At 37.4% G+C, this 23,191-nt stretch overlaps 1 protein-coding gene across 6 annotated transcripts in view; it reads right to left on the bottom strand.

The window, feature by feature from the left end:
- The window catches only part of DNM3 (dynamin 3), a 579,299-nt gene that overhangs the window by 317,403 nt on the left and 238,705 nt on the right, over positions 1-23,191 (bottom strand). For 4 of the 6 annotated variants that reach the window (XM_011962306.1, XM_011962307.1, XM_011962309.1 and 1 more), the window contains exon 13: positions 21,259-21,310. In XM_011962306.1, the coding sequence (XP_011817696.1) occupies positions 21,259-21,310 (52 nt within the window). Of the gene's footprint in view, positions 1-20,408; positions 20,439-21,258; positions 21,311-23,191 lie in introns of all 6 variants that reach the window. The other 2 variants (XM_011962308.1, XM_011962305.1) reach the window with 1 other exon arrangement.

Raw genomic sequence — 23,191 nt, 5'->3', positions numbered from 1 at the left:
AATGAGAGCTCTCTGCAGGACTAGATGCCATGCCCTTGGAGGACAGAAATATTATCTAACACCTTTCTATCTCCAGCACCAAATATACAACCTGCACTTTTTTGATTACTGAGGTATGGACAGACTCCCAGACAATGAAAAGACTGTATGCTTCATATGGATACAAATGTAAGATAAACAATCTGTTTCTTTCATTGGTATGTTCTCTTGAGAAGATGAAGATAATTTTGATGGGGATCATTTTATTGTCATTTCTTAATCAATACTTTCATCCTGCCAACAACATTTTTAGCATCTTTATCATAGCTACTAGATAGTACGTGGTATGAAGGTTATAAAAGATAAAATTTTGGACTGACTTCAAGATGCCCATAGCCTCATATGTGGCATGAAACTTATGCATACTGTAAAATAAGCAACACTTCCATGGAGGTAGCAAGTCTCCAGGTACTCTAGACCCGGCTGCATCCCTCTAGAGCATGATCCTTAACCTCTTGGAGCCTCAATCTTCCCGTCCATAAATGAGGATAGTAGCACCTACTGTTGGAGGACAAATGAGAATGTACGGAGCACTAAACAGTACTTGTAACCATTACTCCAGAATATAGCATTATATGAGTAAGTGTTAGTACAGGGATCAAAAGGTATAAGTGCATGGAGAAGGAAAGGCTCTCACTCATTAGATAAATTGAGATACCTTATTTCCTTTGTACTCTTGTCAAATTGCTGTGTAGGGCAGGTGTATAAGTATATAAAGTCTTAGAGATTCTGCTAATGGAAGAACGTTTATGAAGAGTATGAAACAGGTAGAAGTGATCACCTACATTTCAATATCCACACTAAAACAGAAAGCATGTCTTAGAACACCCAGCCTAATCTCTTTCCACTCTTTGCCACATGTTTCAGCCACACTGGGCTATCTTTCTGTTTCTACAACACACAAGTTCTTTCTGGTCCTGGCTGTGCCTTCTGATAGGATTGTACCTTCTGACCTTTTCATGGTTAGCCACAGCTTGTCATGCAGAACTCACCTTATACCATCCCTCTTCAGAGAGGTTGTCCTATTGTCTCTCTCCACATTGCCCCTCCATCTTCACTTTTCTTCATGGCAACCAATTTTAATTCTCTACACTGAAAATATACACAATTTCTTCTGGCTCATTTGTCTTTTTGTTGTTCATTTTCTGTCTTTTCCACCACTAAAATATAAGCTTCATGAGAGAGTGAGGACTTAATCTGTCTTATTTACCACCCCACCCCCAGAAGAGTGTCTGGCATCGATTCAATAAATAAGAAATTAAATCAGCAAATAATGTCAAAACCCCTTTTATAGGCAGTATTATTTGCTTCTTTGCACCAGGTTATTTAAGAAGACACTCAGAAGAAATTTATGATTGAGTTTGACCCATCAGGGAATTAAAATGTGATTGACAACACAAAAGGGATAACTCCCAGCTGACGCCACATGATGCAGGATGTGCTGTAAAATTTTGTGTAAATGCTTTGGGCACTTCTGTCAAGTCCAATTTTTGATGCCAGGAAAGTTAAAATTTATGTTAAGAAAGCATGGACTTCCTGAGTTTTTTGGTTTTTTTTGTTTGTTTTTTTGTTTTTTGAGAGAGAGTTTTGCTCTTATTGCCCAGGCTGGTGCGCAATGGTGTGATCTCAGCTCACTGCAACCACCCTCCCGCCCTGCCTCAGCCTCCCAAGTAGCTGGGATTACAGGCGCCCGTCATCACGCCCAACTAATTTTTTGTATTTCTAGTAGAGATGGGGTTTCACCATGTTGGCCAGGCTGGTCTCAAACTCCAACTTCCTGGATTTCTTTGAGTACATCTGTTCCTCAGTTGTAAAAAAGTGGGGGAGTGGCAGAAAGAGCTAATAATAGTATATCCCCTTATAGAATTAGGGTGAAAATTAAACGAGGAAATCCATAGAACAGCCCCGCACATAGCAGGAAGTTCAGGAATGTTAATGTTACCAAGATAAAATTTTAAATAACAGTGGTCATTCTTGGAGTTTATTTTCTGAATAGAATTTCTTTCTTTCCAATTTGACTTTCTTATCTCATTAAGACAACTCTTTCACTAAGGAAACCCTGTTTACCTTTAATCATCAAACTAAACTTTCAGTAAATACCCCATATTCAGTAAATAAATAAGACATTAATTGTAACCCTGAGGACTACTTTAAACTGCTAATGTTATTAAATTAGAGGAGCCGTGAGAACTACTGGTTAAGTTAAAGTTTACTGGCACAATTCTGAGAATTCAAAAGGACAACTTTATTAATTGTGATAATAAAAATGACTGTTAACCCTTAATGAATATTTACTATGAGCAGTGTGCACTTTACATGGATGTCCCACTAATCTTCTCAACAACTCTATGAGATTTGCACTGCTGTTCCTCTTTTATCTTTGAATGCTGTGAGACAGAGAGACTCAACCTTATGATGTGAACGATTTGGCTTACAAGTGGCAAGTGGGGCCCCAAACTCACCTCAAGCTCCAGGCCTATGCTATTAAATGCCCCCTCTGTTTTCAGGGATAAAAAGACAGATATCACTACAGATTTTTATCACTGGAAAAAAAGTAACCTTTGACATTCAGGAATTGGTTATGGTTTCATGAATGGCACATACTGGAAAATGGAAACACTGAAGAGGTTCAGGGCCAGAGTCACTGTGATGAAAGAATTACTCAGATTTAAGAGTCAAAAGAGTACCAACAAGTGGAAAGGGCCAAGACTTTACAGTTGATCCCTAGCTCCACCATATGAGTCACACGGCCTGGGAGAAACTAGAGTGAAAGCAAACAATTGTGAGCCCCAGCTCTGGTGCTGGACTTCATGAGTTTAAATCCTACCTCTACCACATAACTACATGTGTCACCCCAGACAAGTTATCCAACCTCTCTGTACGCCAGTTACTCAGTCATGAAGCTGTTGCTACCTAGACCATAAGGTCATCGTGAAAATTAAGGAAAATAATGAATGTCAAGTGCTTACCACAAGGCTGGTATGTAAGAAATACTTAATCATATCAGCTATTTTTATTATTATCCATCGAAATGAAGATAAGAGTATATGCTCTGCAAGATTATTTTGAAGAACAAAGCACCTAACACACTGCCTGATACAAAACACCCATGCAATAAATTATAGTTATTATTATAATTATGATTATTAAAATATCAAATATTCCAGAGAATGACAGGTAGAAGTATAAATACATATAGCAGTTTCTGGGCAATCCTTTCAAAAGAACCTTCTGGTCTGCAATATGGACATCATCACCAACAATAGATCTCGTGACACCTTTATAGTCAATGAGGTTTTATAATTTGTCCTTTGCTAAACCCTTAAATGGCTAAATTGAAAGTAACACTCTAAGATTGAAAAAAAGGAATCCATCTATTATACTATTTTCACAAATAAAGAAGCTCCAGTAGCCCATGTGGCTCTCTTTCTTCTCTTATATCTACTCTGTTCATTATCTGAGTTTAGCAGTTACATCATCTTGTTTTGAGTTACTCGCCACTGTGTTTGCTATGTTCCCATTTTCCCAATAAGATTACAGCTTATTCGTTCAAAGCATAGACTTTCTGGGCTTCTAGGTCAGTTCTGCCATTTACTAGCTATGTGAACTTAGGCAGCTTACTTAATATAGCCAAGTCTCATTTATTTTCAACTAAGAATTGGAACCAATAATCCTAAATTCAAGTAGATTTTGTAAATACTAAGTAAGATGAATGTATATAAAGTACTCAATTGAATGTCTGGCATCAGTGAAGGGTTGATACTATTATCAAGTAGAGATCAACTGTGCTTTATACTCATTTGGAATACCAAATACTTATACCTTCCCTAGATCACAGATTAGTCAATAAATTATTGGTACTATGGTTCTAAATCAAGGGCAATATCAACACCAAGGGCTACTGGAAACATGTAGCAGTCTTATTGTATTGTCACAATGCCTGGGAGGTCAAGGATGATAAAGGAAAATCTCTCCCATCTAAAGCAACACTAGCATTGGGTTTTATGCTATTGTTTTGTGCTCGGGTTTTAATTTAAGTCATAATTCGGTGGTTACCTCTAATTGTTAATCAAGCTTAAATCAGTTTCTTTCTTAGATTAGAATTTACTATGTTCAGAATCCTATTTCAGAGCTACACGTTTTTTGTTTTTATTTGGGTTTGTTTGTTTGTTTGTTTGAGACAAGGTCTCATTCTGTCACCCAGGCTGGAGTGCCCTGGCACAATTTCAGCTTACTGCACCCTCGATCCCCCTGGCTCAGGTGATCCTTCCACAACAGCCTCCTGAGTAGCTGACACTACAGATGCACGCCACCATGCCCAGCTAATTTTTGTATCTTTTGTAAAGACAGGATTTTGCCGTGTTGCCCAGGCTTGTCTTCAACTCCCGGGCTCAAGCAATCCACCTGCCTCACCCATTCAAAGTGCTAGGATTACAGGCATGAGCCACTGCACCCAACCTACATGTAATCATTGTTGTGGTGACGTATTTATTTAAATGGAAAACTGAAATAGTCAGTCAAGCCTGAAATGACAATTAAATTTAAAATACATTTTTTCCTTTGAATGACAGAAAGTAATGTCCAAAATTAATAAGCAGCTTTAATATATTTTAGAGTCTCCCTTTTGGATATTAATGTCACAGTTTGAGTCATTATTTTAAAGAACAATTATGTATCTGGCGATTTAATTCCAGATTTTAAAATATTTAACTCTTTCATTCATTCAAAAGTTACCTGTTGGATATTTATAAGCAGATTCTATGTTAGACACACAGAATATGGTAGTGAAAATGGCAACTACTGTCCCTGATCTAACTGAGCATATAGCCAAACTGGGGAGATGGACATTAAACAAGTAGATATACAAAACTTGGGTGAGAAAAGTATGTATTTCTATGGGAAAACGCAGTTGAGGACTGAAAATAGTGTAGAAGTCAGGAAAAGTACTCCTAAGAAAGTGCTATTTAAACTGATAAATGAAATGATGTTTGGGCAATAATGGAAAAGAAGAACACGGAAAGAGCCTGAGCTATTGAAGATGACTGGAGACCTTGAGCACAGAATTCAGAAGTGTCAGAGGCAAGAGAAGGAACAGGGAGAAAGGAGGGAATGAATAATAGATGTTAGAACTTTAATTTTATCTTAAAAGTAAACAAGTATTTTTGAATGGTTGAAAGCTGAGGAGTCACAGGTTCAGAATTTTTTTTGTTTGCACCAAAGCAAAACAAAAGAACAACACATTAACTGTTTGACTTGTTTGTAATTTCAGCAAAATGTTTCAGGGTAGAGTGTTGGAGCTCCTGGTTAAAGTCAGTCTTTTAATTATTTGTGGATTTTAATTACCCATATTCTTCCCAACCTGCTTAATGATGGCTAACTGAAAATTGGCTGTAACTCAAGATACTCCAGGAGGAAACTTAATAAAGTAAAGTATGTAACAGATGAATTCCTGATTTCCACTGAAAACTAAAGAACATATAAGTAACAGGCATTCTGATTTCTGATGGGAAATGGAGAGGCCCTGGTAAATATCAGTCATCCAGAGCAGCTATTTTGTTAATCCCGTAAACTAGTTGCAGATGTTGGCTCAAACAGCGAGGCTTTGCATCTGTAATTTTAAAATTGTCTCATATTTCTAAAACCTGACTCTGCATGCACCGGAAATCAGTGACATGAATTATGAACTCCAGGAAGAGGAGACGCTCAAGAAATGCCAGAAGTGATAGGAGATAATATTTGGAGCAGTGGTCAGGCTATGTGCACAGGATGAGTGAAGGATGACATGGTTCCTTCCTCCAGGACATGGATTCTGCGACCAGGCATTTGAAAATGAAATCCTGCAAGTGGATGTACCAAACAAGAGGAAGTCATTTATAGATAGTTGAGTCCCCAAAAACAAATCCTCCTTTTCCCTTTTCCTCCTCCACTTTTTATAGCAGGTCAACAGGAAGAACAGAGTTGCTGGAAAAGAAAGAGATGTTTGAAGAGAAAAATATATATATGCTAAAAATTCCATAGCTTTATTAAGAAAATCAGTTTTAGTAGACTAGGGAAGGAAACAGTAAAATGACTTGCTATTAAACTAAGGTTTTTGTTATAATCGTTCTTTCTTATAAAAGACAAAAATCCATTTAGACTCAAATTAAAACTTTGAAAAGGGGCTGAAGATGGTAAAACTCCATAAAGAATTCATACTAGTGCAAACAAATAATAATCATAGGCATTAGAAATTGTTTAAATTATGATGACTATATTTAGTATTAATATTTTTATTTCCCAAGCTTATTTTATTTTTGTTCACCATTTCCAAGGTAGTTCTCCATCCAGGCAATATAAATGGTAGTACAGCTAATAATCTGCCCACAGGGGCCATCCATCACAGGCTAAGTGTGTAAATAACCTTACCAAGAATCAGGACAAAAACTTCAGCCAATTATTTGGTAAGGCAAGAGTACAGTGCAAAGCTTCAAGGAACTGAGGTTTAATTATAAAACCAGGACACTCATTTCCTGGATAGGGAACATTCATCCCATATAATTCAGCCTAATGGAATTCCCTGGGGTGGGGAATGGATTGGTTGCTGAGTCAAAGAAATTTCATAGTAACTTTGGGAGTAAGACATTTCATTCCCCAATTAGTGAATGCTCCACATGTTTACATTTTTTCAAGAGATTATCTCTTAAGTTTCACTTATTTTCTGCACTTATATAATTAGAAAATATATATTGCTAGGCAAATAAACCACTTTGCCCTTTCCAGAATTATTCAGATACATCTGAGACCTGCATTAACTCTTTCAAGTTACTAAGACTATTCCAATGAAGTCACAATCTTGCTGTACCATGCAAATTACTCCCAAGGGAAAGTAAAAATGATTCTACAGAAGCTGTAAGAGACTTGGTCATTGCAAATGTCTGAGGGAAAAAAGAAAAGGAGGGACTTCACTAAGGGGTGGGGGATTTATGGCAAATGGAATTTTGAACTAACATGTAGAGTTACTATATGATAAATCTGAGACCCTAAGATTAGAAGACATATACTTATCTGAGGAGGAAAAAAAATTAGATTGTTCTCAAATGGGATTATCCTATTACAACACAAAATTTTAAAATTTATGATAAAATGTCCTGACAAGCCCTGGCATTTAGGTACCTTGACACTGAGACAAGATACAGCAGAGTCCTGAGTGAGAATGGAGCCCAGAAGGTTAACCACTGGGTACCCCATGCCTAACTGCTCTGATCAACATACGCTTTCTTTTTCATGAATACATAATGCAGGACTCCTTGAAATACCTTAAGAATGTAAAGATGTCTCATATTTTGTGGAATATCTTGACTCAGGAAAAATTCTGTAATGTTATTGCACTGAATGTGAAAAGATTCGTGCATTGGAGACAGAAACTGCAATTTGCCTTGGTCATGGTGAATTTGGGACATATTTATTTTCAGAGGATTTAATTTCAGTATAAGAAGCAATGAACAAAAATAACAAAAGAGCACTATTGGAAATATATACAAGAATGTCTCATCTATTTACTCTGATCTTCACTGGGATAATGAACCAGTGGCATCCTTCCAAAAGAACCTTCTGGTCTGCAATATGGACATCATCACCAACAAAAGATCTCGTGACACCTTTATAGTCAATGAGGTTTTATAATTTGTCCTTTGCTAAACCCTTAAATGGCTAAATTGAAAGATTCGGAGTTCTTGCACGATAATAAGAGAAGAAATTGACATCCCTGCACAGCAGTCTCAGCCTATGAACTGACAGTGATTCTCCCAGCTGGCCAACAGCTGAAAACCCTTTTACTGTTTTTTCCACATCCTACTTAGTAACTATACTGAGTTTCACCATCTTCTTAAGACATCCTTGTAACTCCTACTCCTCTCACTCCCAACAGATGAACCAGCCTCTTGTTTTATCTAGCACATTGAGATAAGCAGGAATAAAGTACACAATATTTTTTTCTCCCCAATTTTGGTGACATTTCTCTTTCAACAGGAATTTTAATAGTAGTGCATATTCATTCTTTTTTTATAAAGAATAACGTTACCTTAAATTGAATAATAAGAAAATTCATTCAGTGGCAAACGATCACTCCCAATAACCAAATAAGTCTTGTAGAAGAAAAGCAAGAACGTTTCATAAGTATATCAATATAACAAATTATGTAATTTATTCAATATGTAAGACCATAATCACTTCAATGAAATTCAATGCCCATTTTTGATAGAGAATCTCAGATACAGAGGAATAGAAGAATTTACTTTTTTAAAAAATTTCTTTTAAAAAAAAGAAATTAGGTTCAGGGGTACATGGGAAGTTTGTTACATAGGGAAACTTGTGTCATGGGGGTTTGTTATACAGATATTTCATCACCTAGGTACTAAACCTAGGACCCATTAGGTATCCTCTCCCTCCTCCCACCCACCTAAGTTTCTCTCCTTCTTTCTCTCTTTCTTTGTCTTGCTCTGTCTCCCAGGCTGGAGTACACTGGCCCAATGTTGGCTCACAACAACCTCCTCCTTCTGGGTTCAAGCAATTCTCCTGCCTCAGCCTCCTTAGTAGCTGGGATTACAGGTGCCTGCCACCACATCTGGCCAATTTTTGTATTTTTAGTAGAGATAGGGTTTTGCCATGTTGGTCAGGCTGGTCTCAAACTCCTTACCTTAAGTGGTCTGCCTGCCTTGGCCTCCCGAAGTCGTAGGATTACAGGCCCAAAGTTATTTCTTTATCATACTAAATATATTTAAAAAAAAATCCAACATTAAAACTGATGGTAAAAGACTAAAAATATTCCCACTAAAGTAAAAAGCAGTTTAGAAAATCCAGTACTATTTTATATTGTTCTGTAAGGAATAATATATGAAAAGAGAAATAAAAGATGCAACTACAAATGTAAAATAAAAATTATAATTGAATTGTTTAAAGCTACTAGAGAATCCAGTAAACTCCAGTGATACAAAATAAGTGCTTAAAAATCAATGGTTTTCATGTAGCAATAAATGATTATAAGATATAATTGAAAAATCCTATTTAAAATTACAACTTGAGTATTTTCAGTTATTTTATATTTTAACAAGAAATATAAATTTACCTAAATTAAGGGGGAAAACAGAAAATTATAATAAACAGAACAAATGACTATTTTATTGGATGGGAAAACAGGAAGTGAAAAAATGAGACTTCATCCCATATTAATTTATAAGCTTTACACACACCCAATCAACATTCAAATAGAACTCTAGTTGGGATATGACAAGATTTTAATCTTAAACTGAAAGAATAGGTAATCTACAAAAGCAAAACTCATTTTTGAAAAAAGAATAATAAAAGGAAAAACTTAGCAGTTATTAAAACAAACAGCTGCAATAATTAAAAAGTGTGTCACTGTACAAAAATCAACAGATGGAGGGACAAGACAAATAACCTAGACACGGACTCTAGGTGAAGAGTTCATCCTTCACCAGGACTGAAGCCAGAATTCTGCCACTTATCCATTGTGTGACCTAGGGTAAACTATCTGACTTTTCTAAGCTTCAGTCCCATCATTCATAAAACAGGAAAACTACTGGACCCTATTTCACAGGGTTGCTATAGAACTGCATGAGTGGATGTAAGGAACACATTTAAGGCAATATCTAGTCATAGAGTAAATTTTAAGGAATGTGAACTGCTATGATTATTATGCTATTATTGTTGACAGAATACAATCACGGAAGTATTACAAATCAATGGTGATAGTACGGACTGTTCATATGATTATATTTGTACATTAGCCCCTTTGGAATAAAAATTATAATAGCGGCCAGGCGCAGTGGCTCACGCCTGTAATCCCAGCACTTTGGGAGGCCGAGACAGGCGGATCACGAGGTCAGGAGATCGAGACCTCCTAGCTAACACGGTGAAACCCCATCTCTACTAAAAATACAAAAAAAAAAAAAAATTAGCCGGGCGTGGTGGCGGGCGCCTGTAGTCCCAGCTACACGGGAGGCTGAGGTAGGATAACGGCGTGAACCTGGGAGGCGGAGCTTGCAGTGAGTGGAGATCGTGCCACTGCACTGCAGCCCGGGCGACAGAGTGAGACTCTATCTCAAAAAAATAAATAAATAAAATAATAATAATAATAGCCGGTAGTAAATGAGTTGTACAAGATACATAGTGCTTTACATAAACTAATGTGTTTAATCTTCATAACAACTCTAAAAGGTAGATGCAATAATCATACTCCTTTTGCAAATGAGGAAACAGACAAACAGAGGTATTAAGGAACTTGCCTTAATATGGCTGGCAAGTGGCAGAACCAGGCATTGCAGATTCTATGCTCTTAGCCTCTATACTCTGCTCCCTAAGTTAGTGCCTCACCTCATACCCTGTGCCATGACAAATCTCAGATGGGTAACAGGGACAAATGTCAATAACGGATGCATTAAAATGCTACAAACATAAGGATGAATACTTAACTGCTCTTGAGGTAGGTACCACCTTTCTAAATGTAAACACAGTAGAAGAAATGAGAGAACAAAGAACAATAAATATTACTATAAACCATTTTTTAAAACTTTACCTCAAGAACCTTATAAATAAATTAAATTCTACATAAGAAAAATGTTTAAAAATTGTTAATAGATATGATAACAGGTCAGTATAATTATTATATCAAAATTCTGTCATAAATCAGTAAAAGTTTAAAAATATCAAAGAGAATATAAACACCAGCATGAATGGCTCATTCTAAACAGAAGATAGTAGTGGTCAATAAGCATGAAAAATATTTCTCCTCACTGGTAAGTTATAGACATAAGTGACTGTGGTTTAAGAAGACAGAAGTATATGATCATCAAACAAACAAAAAAAATTTAAATAGCTAAGTATAAAACTCCACAAAAATATTGGAAGAAAATATAAGCAAGTAAAAAATAAATGCCATAAAACGTTTAAAATTGTCTAAACCAAAATTATAACTTTTTGTTTTATAATATACAGTAAATAAATTGAAAGTTAAGAGATAGATAAGCAGAAAATATTTGTCCTGTATATAATACAAACAAAATTAATATCCAGACTACTCTAAAAATTCTAAAAATCAGTAAGAAAATATTACAATGGTTCCCTAAAACGGGCAAAAGACACATCAGACATTTCATAGGAGAAGGGATACCAAAGTCTGTTAAATAGGTATAAGGCTGGTCCGTAACTTTCTTTTTTTTTTTTTTTGAGACGGAGTCTCGCTCTATCACCCAGACTGGAGTACAGTGGCACGATCTCGGCTCACTGCAACTTCCAACTCCCTGGTTCAAGCGATTCTCCTGCCTCAGTCTCCTGAGTAGCTGGGATTACAGGCATGTGCCCCACCACGCCCAGCTAATTTTTGTATTTTTAGTAGAGATGGGGTTTCACCATGTTGGCCAGGATGGTCTCGATCGCCTGACCTTGTGATCCACCCTCCTTGGCCTCCCAAAGTGCTGGGATTACAGGCGTGAGCCACCACGCCTGGCCTCTATAACTTTCAATCAGTAAAATGTAAATCACAACAACAATATATTATTTTTTCTGTTAGATTATCAAAAATTATATAAAATATAATTATCCAGTACTGGGTATTGAGGTACTTACATATATAGTTGTTGGGTCTATGAACTGGTTCAGCTGTTTTGGGAAAACTGGAAACAGCATAAATACTTATCCTTAGGGAAATGTGAATTAAGTATGGCACATCCATACTGTAGAACACTATAATATTATGTCACAAAGAAGTTTTGTCATTTTATGTCTGCGAATTTACATGGAAAGATCCCTAAGACATATCATTAAGTGAATAAAGTGAGTTCAACTTCAAATATTTACTCAGCAGCTACCATACACCAGCTTTTAGATGTTGTTAGGGATACATTAATCAACAAAAGAGATAAAACTCCTTGCCTTGGTGGAGTTTACAATTTCAGCACAAAACATGTACAATATTTGTCTATTTTTATTTTTTTAAATCACAGTGTCTTTGTATGTGGGTGGGTATGTACACATGTGCTTGTGTGTGTATATATGTGTATATATACTCCAAAATGATAACAGTGGTGGTAGCTATGCAGGTGAGGTAGTGGAGGTAGCTATGGGTGGGGATCAAGAGTATATTTATTTTATCTGCATTATTTAACTTTTTCACAGTAAAAATGTGTTCATATATTTACTGTTTAACTTGAAAATTATAGATTCAAAATTATGTACTTTGGATACAAGTAACAAATGGATACTTTGTTGGCTCTGGGGATACTTTGTGCTAAATAAGCTATACAGTGGTTAATAAAATAATATCTTCGGTGAGGAACATTAACATTTTTAAATGTTATCAAAATTCCAAGGAATTGGAATAATACAGGCATTTGCTTACTTGGAATCAAACATACCACACTTGTGAAAAAGAGAGCATCAAAGAGGATAAAAGAGACAGAGGGAGGAGAAGAGGGAAGCAAGGAGGGAGAGAGAGGAGCTATGGGGCAGCTGAAGGGAGGCAGGAGAAGAGACGCCTTTGTTTCACCAGTTGTTCTTCCTCTGGTGAAACAAGACCACGCTCTACTGTCCCAAAGTTAAAACATAGCAGAAAACCTAGATTCTGCCTATTGAAGGGGTTTTTCAAAGTAATTTTGAGTAGATAAGATAATCTCTTCACTGGTTTCTATGCTCTAAGCCCTCCATTAAGATGCAACTTGGCTGTAAAAATATGGAAAGTACATCTGCTTATTTTCTGGGGAAAAAATGTAAGTGGCATACATTAAATACTATTCCAAATAAAACTCTAGATCTCAAAGATGCAGAACAAATTAACAGGCTGTATATTTGACAAAGTGTGGTTTTCATAAACTCTAATCTCTATTTTATTATAATAAAATAATGATTATTATATTCTATAAGCTATTGACTGGCCCCTTTAGAGATATTTTTATAGAATTAAAAAATAAAATGGCAACAAATTCAAATAGCCATTATAGTTTTTTGGTTCATCAGATTAATTTATATAAACCCAAGTTCATTCTTTTCAGATCTAATGGCTTTATTATAAGAAAAATTTTAAGTGGCCGGGTGCGGTGGCTCACTCACATCTGTAATCCCAGCACTTTGAGAGGCCGAGGCAGGTAGATCACCTGAGGTCAAGAGTTTGAGACCAGCCTGGCCAACATGGTGAAACTCCATCTCTACTAAACATACAAAAATTAGCCAGGCATGATGGCACACATCTGTAATTCCAGCTGCTCAGTAGGCTGAGGCAGGAGAATTGCTTGAACCTGCGAGGTGGAGACTGCAGTGAGCCGAGATCATGCCATTGCACTCCAGCCTGGGCAACAAAGCAAAACTGTCTCAAAAAAAAAAAAAAAAAAAAAAGTAATAAAAAAAGCAAATGAATGTAAATGATGAGATTATAAATAATTGGACTATAAAATGAGATTCTTGATGAAATTTACAAGCCATTAGAACTGTGGTTAAACACGGTGATTAAGATTTGAATCCTGGTGCTATCATTTATGATCTGTGTGACTGGGCACATTACTTGGCCTCTCCATGCCTCAGTTTTCCTATCTGTAAAACTGAGATAATAGGGGTACCTACCTCATAGAGTCATTGAGAGGAATTAATGAGCTGATGTGTGTAGAACACCCAAAACCATACCTAAGTACCTAACTAGTATTATCTCATTTAATACAAAAACCTTATGAAACAGTTACTATTATTATCAGCTTATTAAGGATTAGAAACCTGAGGTACAGTAAGGTTTAATTAATTTGCTCATGGTGACACAGTGACTCCACTGTGTCAGCCCTGAAGAACCCAATGCACTATGTTGCTTCTCAACGTAGTATAATCAGTAGAATTATTTTTGAAAGGAAAGGGAGAGAAGGTGAAAGACATGAATTGGAAAAATAATTAAATTTCATTAATAAATGAACCATAGGGTTTTAATGATGAGGTGTTAACCATCTTATATTCCTTTAAAAAGACAACATACACAAAAATCCTATTATCCAAATTAGGTTGTTCTGAAGACAAATAACGCTCAGCAAGTACCTGCCTTCACCTGTGATGCACCTCCTCCAGCATCTATCCTTTCTTCTTCCAACAATAGCTCTTTCACAGGAGAGGCAGCCCATGTGTTCTGGTGAGGAGCCTCCCCTGTGCCATATGATGTGACCTAAGTCAACCAGTATACCTCATTCTCTGGCCACAGTGAATAGTTCAGAAATGAGCACATGATCCACACCAGTCCAATCAAACTGAACCTTAGAAGGTTTTCTGAAAATCCAGGGAGAAAGACTCTTATTTCTGCTGGATTCAAACTAGGAAGAAAATTCCCTGGAGACTGATGACAGTCATCTTGCAATCCTTTGGGGCAAGAACAGAACCACAGCAAAAGAGCAGAACAAAAATATGGAAAGAAAAAAACTAGTTCATAGTGATACTATTTGAGCTGTGGATTAAATAATGCTGATTCTATCCCTGAAGTGTCCATTCATGTAAACTAACAAATTCCCTTTTTTCCAGGGTCATTTGAATTTTCTGAAATTTACATCTGAAAAAATCCTAACTGATAGAGATATCGGTACCAGGAAGTCAGGTGAGAGTTGGGGTTAAGAGTGACAGACCCTAAAAGGTGGAATTAGCTGAGTGGAGAAAGGCGAGAGGGCTGGAAGGATCTCTCTTAGGCTAGGATGTTGGCAATCCCTGTTATCTATTTGTTAAAGAACTAATTAAAATATCACCTTTTTAACACTGGACTCAAACCATGTACATACAGAGGGTGAAGAACTAGGGGACATGGCAGGAAAATTTCAGGATAGTGAAGTCCATTTATAATTTTCTGAGACCTGTGAGAGATCCTATGAAAAAGAGACAAGTGTCTACTGAAACTAGTTTTCAGAAAATAAGGAGAGAAGAAAACCCTGTTTGGAAGGAAATGTCTTCTTCTGTTTGCAGCCTGCAATACAAAGGTTGATAATCCAGTTACCTGGAGACCTTGTAGGTTTGAGAAAGTCAAATTTCATATTCCAGTCTAAAGTTAGAACAATAGTAGGCACATGGATGACAAACAAAACTGATAATAAGCTTGAGACTAAGAGGTACCCTGATATCTAGACTCATGCAAGCACCTGCTCTACTCCCTGCTTAAAGAAAAAATATTTCCAGGTATACAATTGCAGCTGGATACATTCTCGGGCCAAGGAGCATGTCAGCAATGCCTTCCTGCTAGACTCTTGAGGGCAAAGGAATGAATTATTAGTCATGTAAATGCCACATCAGTCCTCCTGGCCCCTAACATATTCCAACCAATGAAATTTCATCCCCATTTGTATTCAGCTACTCACACCTTCTGAAGACAACATTCCACAGATATCTTTAGTTATCACTTGTTGTGCCCCTCCCTCTAGTGTCCATTATCTCTTACTCCAATAACATCTCTGACTTTCAGGAGGCATTCTCTTTACTCTTAAACTTTCAAGTACAACATGCCACTCCCTGACCTTAACCTCCCACTTCATCATTTCTTTTCCTTAATCCTAGCACAAACTTTTTCTGATTTTAGTAAAACCTCCAATTCCCTGGCTTGCCCATTTCCTTTCAATTTTCAGTGAACATCATCCTTTTTTATCTTTTTTTTTTTTTCCTGGGCACAAGCTCAGAGTATATTTTTCTATTTTCCTTGCAGCTAGGTGAGCCCAAACCACTAAGTTCTGTTCAACGAAATGGAAATGATGTGTGCCACTTATGGACTGGTTCTTAAAAATCTCCCTTGACCAGGCTTCTGTCTCTTTCCCACCTGCTGGAAAAATGAAATTTGCAGGTTCTATGCAGGAGAGGGTAGAGAAGGGAGATTTTGGAATCTCTGTAATTCCAAAACCCAGTCTGTTACTGACCATGTGAAGCCAGGTATCTCCCTGCCTCTTGATGACCTTCATTGAATTATTATAGCAGGGTGAGTTAAATTTGTATTATGCTAATCTACTGAAATCCTGAGGTTGTTTGTTACCTGGTTAATCTATCCTGATTAATATATCAACTAAAGCTACTCATGTGAGATTACACAGTCCTTTACCTCAACCTGTCTCTCTTAAAAACTCTAACTCATCTTCTCTCTTGATGTTCCATGCTGCCTCCCTAGAAAAACCCCAGATCAGAATATCAATTCATTTGTCTGGGTCCTCAGCTTTATGCCATCTTCCAGCTGTAGAGCAGAAGAACAATTTACAAGGCCAAGAGAATTCATGCTGTCACTGGACCCTCAGATAGTCCCTAACCTGCACAGGACCTTCCACAGTCCAACTATCTGACAACTTCCTTCAAGTTCCTTGAGCTCTTAGAAACATCTAACTATTGATTATTCCCTCCTTGAAATATTCTCTCCCTTTAGCTTTTGTTCTACCACTCTCCAAGTTTTCCTACCTCTCTCATCACTTCTTAAATGCCTTTTCGGTTCCCCATTCAGTTCCAGTTCTTTCTCCATCATGCTTTAAGTCTTATATTCCTTTCTATGTTCTCATCCTTCGGAGGAGGTCTCATGCACTCCCATGGCTTCAGCTACCATGTATTTATTGACAACAGTGAAAGTTATGTCTCTAGTGTACATGAGTCCTGAACCTCAAACCCCAATGATATCTCCAATAAGCACAAACATATTCAAAATTGAAATCAGCACCTTCTTTTATTTTATTTTATTTTATTTTATTTTGAGACAGAGTCTTGCTCTGTTGCCCAGGTTGGAGTGCAGCAGTGTGATCTCAGCTCACTGCAACCTCTGCCTCCCAGGTTCAAGTGATTCTCCTGCCTCAGCCTCCAGAGAACCTTGGATTACAGGCGCTCGCCACCATGCCTGGCTAATTTTTGTATTTTTAGTAGAGATGGGGTTTCACCATGTTGACCAGGATGGTCTCAATCTCTTGACCTCGTGATCCACCTGCCTCGGCCTCCCAAAGTGCTGGGATTACAAGCATGGGCCACTGCGCCCAGCCCTAAATCAGCAGCTTCTGCTCTCATCTTCCCTGACACCTGCTCCTCCTTCTCCTGTACTCCCTTTGTCAGTACATGCCCTTAGCCATAAGCCTAGAAGGATGACTGAACCCCCTGAGAACTCTTTATAACCCTTCGAATTCTACCCTCTGAATATATTTTGAATCTGTTCCTTCTGCTAAATACTACCGGCAACCAATGTTTTTCTTACCTGAATGAAAGCATCCTCACCAATTCCCATATCTCTAATTTGTCTCCTTTGATCTATTCCATTACAGACCTTTCTAATATAAAAATCAGTTGAGTTCCCTTCCCTATTGGAAATCCTTCCATGACTCTCCAATACCTTTGGAAGAAAGAGTTCTTTGTCTCTTCTGGACTTAAACACTTTTATCCAACTTCCCACAGGACGTTTTTACTTCAAACTCCCACGGTGACTCATACTCAGAAAGCTGCCTTTCCTGACTTTGGATACCAATCTGACTTTTTCGCTATGCTCTTTTCTCCGTGAAGAGCAGCATCATCTTACTTGTACCAAAATCATAAATCTTGATGGCATTGAAGACAACCTCCAGCCTTCTCTCCAACATCACATTCATCACAGATTTTTTGGATTCTTCCTACTTAATAACTCTTGAATTCATCAGCTTTTCCTCAAATTCAGTACAAACACCCAAGCCCAGATCACCACAATTTTTCATCCACATCAGCCTTCTAACTAATCTCCTTTTTCCAGTCTTGTCTCGCCTTCGAAGTCTTTCTCTACAAATGTTAATATGATTGTATTTAAAATCTTACTATAACTCTATACTGCTTTAAGCAACATAAAATAGCTTTAATGGGGCTTATGTCCTAATGAAGGAAGACAAAAAATAATAGATAAATAAATAAGATTGTTTCGATAGTGAAAGACATGGGGAAGGGAGGGTGACTTTAAATCTGGTGACCGAGGCTGGTCTCTTGAAGAAGTGATGTTTCAGTAAGACCTGAAGGGTCAGAAGTAACTAGCCTTGGAAAAGGAAGTGGACTTCAGTTTGCTTACTTACCATCATCCCCGCTGGGCTGCGGGCTTCCTGAGGGTGAGGCCTGCGACTGATGCATCATCATGCTTCTCTAAACACCCACCACAGATTTTGGCACAGATAGGTTTTGAATACATGAGTGGAAGGATGAATGAAGGTTAAATTTAAAATTCTGAGCAGTCCAGCTTTCGGTAAATTATGTGCTCACATTTTTTTGTACATTTGCTGACATCGACTCGTGAAACTATTAACATTTCTAGGCAGACATAAACAAATCGAATTTAGACTTTAAAGGAGAGTGTTGTCTTTTTCGAATCCTTCTAAAATATTTCAGAACAGATGCTGCACAACAATCTCCTACAACCAGGAGCCCTAAGAGGACAGCAGCCTGGATGAATCACTTCCCAGGACGCTGCAGAGTGTTTCAGCCCCACCAACCATAAAAGCCAGCATCAGTCGGAAGCCTGGGCCCCAAAACTCCCTGGAGTTGAGCCTCTTAATAGGCAAAACTGTTTTCATATAAACCCCAACCAATATCATATGCTGAGATTCATAAAGAAAAAATTTCAAGTCATTATGGTTTATTTCTGTTAAGTAGGAAGAACTACTAAGGATCCTTTAAAATATATTGTATCATGTATATATTATTGGATTTGATTCTGGAAAATAATATATTCTAGTTCATAATCCCTTGCTTGCAAATTACGTTTTTTTCCTTAGCAAATTTGGCAGCAAAAGCTGATCTGATGTGAGAGGATTTATCTCTTACTTAAAAGTTTACTTGGTGTGACTATTCCTTTGTTTCACTGCAGAAATAGAATATGTTTCATTATAGGGTGCTGTCTCTAACTCCACAAAATGTAGGGTAATATATGATATAGTTAATAAACTCCAAAAAATTCTGACCTTCAAGGCATGCTTTGCCCCAGAAGTTTTGGATAAGGAATCTATATTCCATGATAACACTGACCCAATTCTATTATCTTGAGATATAATACTTCCATAATGTGTGGGCTTTGAAGTAGCCAGCAAAAGTTAAGTCACAGAAACACAATTAGCATGATTTCAGTATTTGGAAGTAATATAACTGAAAGCTGTTGCAAGTTTCCTCTGATTTAAAGTATGTATATATGCCATTATACTATTGCTTTTCCTATATGTACATACTTCTATGAGCTAAGTGATACTTCTGACTATGAGGAAACTTTTATAGGTAAATCCTTTATAACATATCCAACCACAATCTGGGCACGGCAGGCATCAGAACAACTTCCATAGCTTCTAATTTTCCCGAGTGTTTTACTGTTCTCATTTTATAAATTTTATAATTTTCTTATACTTAAACTTTTTCTCCCAAGAGTTTGAAGAAACAGCACCTAACCTCTGGGAGTAATGTTTCTATTCTTTACAGGGCACATATCTGGTACTGGGCTGCAAACCTCATTATGTATATAATTTCTGAATCCCACCACCATCCCGAGAGATATTTTCTATTCCTCCCATCACACGGCTGAGCAAACTCAGGCACAATTTGTCCTAGGCCACATGGCTCCTAAGTGACAGAACAGAATTTGAACCCAGGAATGTCTAGGTCCAAAACCTGTGTCTTTCCAAAATATCATGGGGTGAATAATTGACTCGTGCTCTAGTCTCATTCTCAAATTGTGCAGAGTTGGAAGAATAAGCCTGCTTTATTCGTGGTAGAAATTAGAGTTTAATTTTTTTTCTAAATGCCTATGACAATGTCTTTACACTTCCACAAAAGAAGCCACAGTATCTGGTTTTCAAAGATTTAACTCTATAGCCATATAAAATGTCCATCAACGTAACTTTGTTTTTCTGTTTTTTTAAAATAAATGCAAGTAATTGGAATTGGGTAGGCTTATCAACAAACACAGCAAAATCAGATATTCAATATTTACCCACCTTTTAGAAGCATCATCTACATTTATTGGAAATATTATCATACAAGGGGAAGAGAAAGGCTTACACCTCATAACAACATAGCATAAAAGGACAGAGATGAAGATCATTAATGATTTTAATTATTTTAAGGCCCATTAAAATTAGAGAAATATCAAAGCACCCACAGTGTTAAGGGTTTATTATTATAGCATTTTAGAGTTTACTAGTTCATACCTTTCAATCACAGCAAGTTATTAGCAGTGAAGGGATGAACCCTCTTAAGAGGATTTTTACTTCAATGATAGGGTGTTACGGACAAGACAACCTAAGTTTTTAAAAAAATTAGTAGCAAGCGCTAGTTGAGTTAATCAGTTAAAGACAAACTGTGCCCTTGGGAAGCTAAATGAAAAAGCAACAGTAAAGCTTACAGAACTTAGCTCGTACAATTTGCCTTGAAGGCGGAAGATTGGTTCCCTGAAATAGCAAAGAATTATATGCTTTAGTTCAGAAAAAAAGTTTTTAAAATAAAGTCTGTTATTACCTCTTCTCCTTTCAAAACAATGGGAAAAAAATCTAGAGCAGAGGTTTCAATTTGTTCAATAATTGTACCTCTGAACGTTTTTTAAAAACTATAACACCATCATTGTTTTGACTTGAAAAGAAGTAACAATGCAAATATTCATTATCACATAAAACATAAAAGACACAGCAAACTGTCGAGTTAATACAATCTCTGCAGAGCGCTATTAGTCAGAGACAGCTGGTCAGCCCAAAACACAAAAACTCAAAAGATCAGATCTTCTTAGGAATTAACATCTTCATTAACCAACAAGAATTTAGTGCGGCAGAGATTAAATCCAACAACTGCCTTCTTCATGAGCTGTCCCTTCACTGATACCAAGCTGTGCAAATGTGTGAACTAGTTAGCAATCCCAGAAAGCTCATGCAACTACTCACCATATTTTAACCTTCAACTGACTCACAAACTCAATGTTAAATTAAACTTAGGGGTAATGTAAGCAAGCAAAATAGGACACGAGGAGTCAAATTTGAAATGCAGAGCAAGTAGCAGAAAAGTTATTTAAAATAAATCAATATGGTTAACTGCATAAAGTAGCCAAAAAGAAATGCAATTCGCTCCAAAAATTTTTTAAAGCAAAAACAAATCAAAATGAAAAGCTGCATTTCAAGCAAAATTTGCACGTGATTAATTTGCATTAAAAAAAGTCAATCAAGCGATTTAGTTCAAATTCTTTGGGACATGCATAGACTGATGCTCTTATGCAATTCCTACCTGATTTCCAATTGTGGTTTTCTTGTGAACCTGACTGCTCCTCTGTTGAGCACTGAGAAAAGCAAAGGAAAGCAGCACTGAAGAGACACATACAATTTTTTCCTGAACAAGTAACAAATACTAAAATATATACAGGCTTTAAAAAAAAATCAATGGAGGCAGACCTAATACCAAAATTCCAGCTCAGTGTAATTCTGGAAGCAAAACCAACTCAATGGGACTCCTAATAGCACATAACTCCTAGTAGCACATAAACCAAAAATATAATAACACCATTGAAAGAAAAGCTGCATTGCAGCATTAATAACATATGAGTTGACATATTTGCAATGTCCCACAGGTAGAGAGGAGTTGTAATGGAAATTAAGTTAATGCTTATTGAGTATATACCATGTTCTAAGTGCCTTATAGATATTAATCATTTTTATTCTCACAGCAACCCCATGAAGTAGTTATGATTATTCTTCTTGTTTTATAGATGAGGAGAGAAGCTAAGTGACTTTCCCAAAGTCACTCAGCTAATAAGTGGTAGTACCCAAGTAGTATGGCTCCACATCACAAACTCTGTGATATTATCCAGTCTCACTGCTTTGAATTCCAAGATATTCTGACAACTCCTTTAATGCATCTCTGGTTTGAATCTGCCATGCAGATGCAAACATGTATGAGTTCCAACTCTGGACTTATTCATGTTTTTAACAACTTAACATCTTCACTTGGGTATTTAATGGGCATATCATTCTTAATATTTCAAAACTGAACTCCTGAAATCCCCCCTAAAATCTGCTTCACCCGCAGTCTTCCTTCCTCCTCTTAACTAGTGGCAATTCTATACCATACGTCCAAGAGCTTAGGCCAAAATCTTTGTCTCCTCTTTCTCTCACAACCCATATACGACCATCAGAAAATGCTGTCGACTACTTTCTTACAATACTTTTAACATTTAGCCATCTTTTCATCACTTCCATTCGTCCCTCCTTGGTCCAAGACACTGCCATCCCTCATCTGGATTACTGTAATCATTTATTCTCTGGTCTCTGCTGCCACACTTGTCTCCCTGAAGTCTGTTCTTAACAGACACCAGAGTGATACTTGTAGAAGGACTGTGTCACCCTCCTGCTCGAAACCCTGTACTGCATCAACACCATTCCACATAATGGTAAAAGCCAAAGTCCATACAAGAGTCTACAAGGCCCTACTCAAGCAATCCCCACCACTGGCTCTTTGACTCATCTCCTCCTACCCTTCACCTCGTTCCCTGAAGAGTTCCAGCCACGCTGGCACTGGCTCTTTTTCAAACCCATCCACTACACTCCCATTTAGAGCCTTCAGGAAAGCTAGCTCCCTAGGATTTGCTTCCCCCTTTCATCTGCATGGTTCCCAACATCTCCTTCAAGTCTTCATTCAAATCCATCTTTTCAGTAAGGACTACTCTGATCACCCTATTTATAACCCCATCCCTCCCTTCCTCCAAGACTGTCGTCCCCTTTAACCTGTTTAATTTTTCTGTCTGGCATTTCTCACCTTCCAACACACTACACGATGTATTTATTTATTTATTTATTTATTTATTTATTTATTTATTTATTTTTGAGATGGGGTCTCGCTCTGTCGCCCAGGTTGGAGTGCAGTGGCACGATCTTCGCTCACTGCAAGCTCCGCCTCGCAGGTTCACGCCATTCTCCTGCCTCAGCCTCCCGAGTAGCTGGTACTACAGGGGTCCGCCACCACGCCCGGCTAATTTTTTTGCATTTTTAGTAGAGACAGGGTTTCACCGAGTTAGCCAGGATGGTCTCAATACACTACACGGTATATGTATGTATGTATGTATGTATGTATTTTGAGATGGGGTCTCGCTCTGTCGCCCAGGCTGGAGTGCAGTGGCCGGATCTCAGCTCACTGTAAGCTCCACCTCCCGGGTTCACGCCATTCT

This window comes from Colobus angolensis, unplaced genomic scaffold (assembly GCF_000951035.1).
Source record: "Colobus angolensis palliatus isolate OR3802 unplaced genomic scaffold, Cang.pa_1.0 Scaffold59, whole genome shotgun sequence".
Lineage (NCBI taxonomy): Eukaryota > Metazoa > Chordata > Mammalia > Primates > Cercopithecidae > Colobus > Colobus angolensis.
The sequence above is the reverse complement of the archived record's forward strand: the minus strand, read 5'-3'. Positions and strand labels throughout refer to the sequence as shown.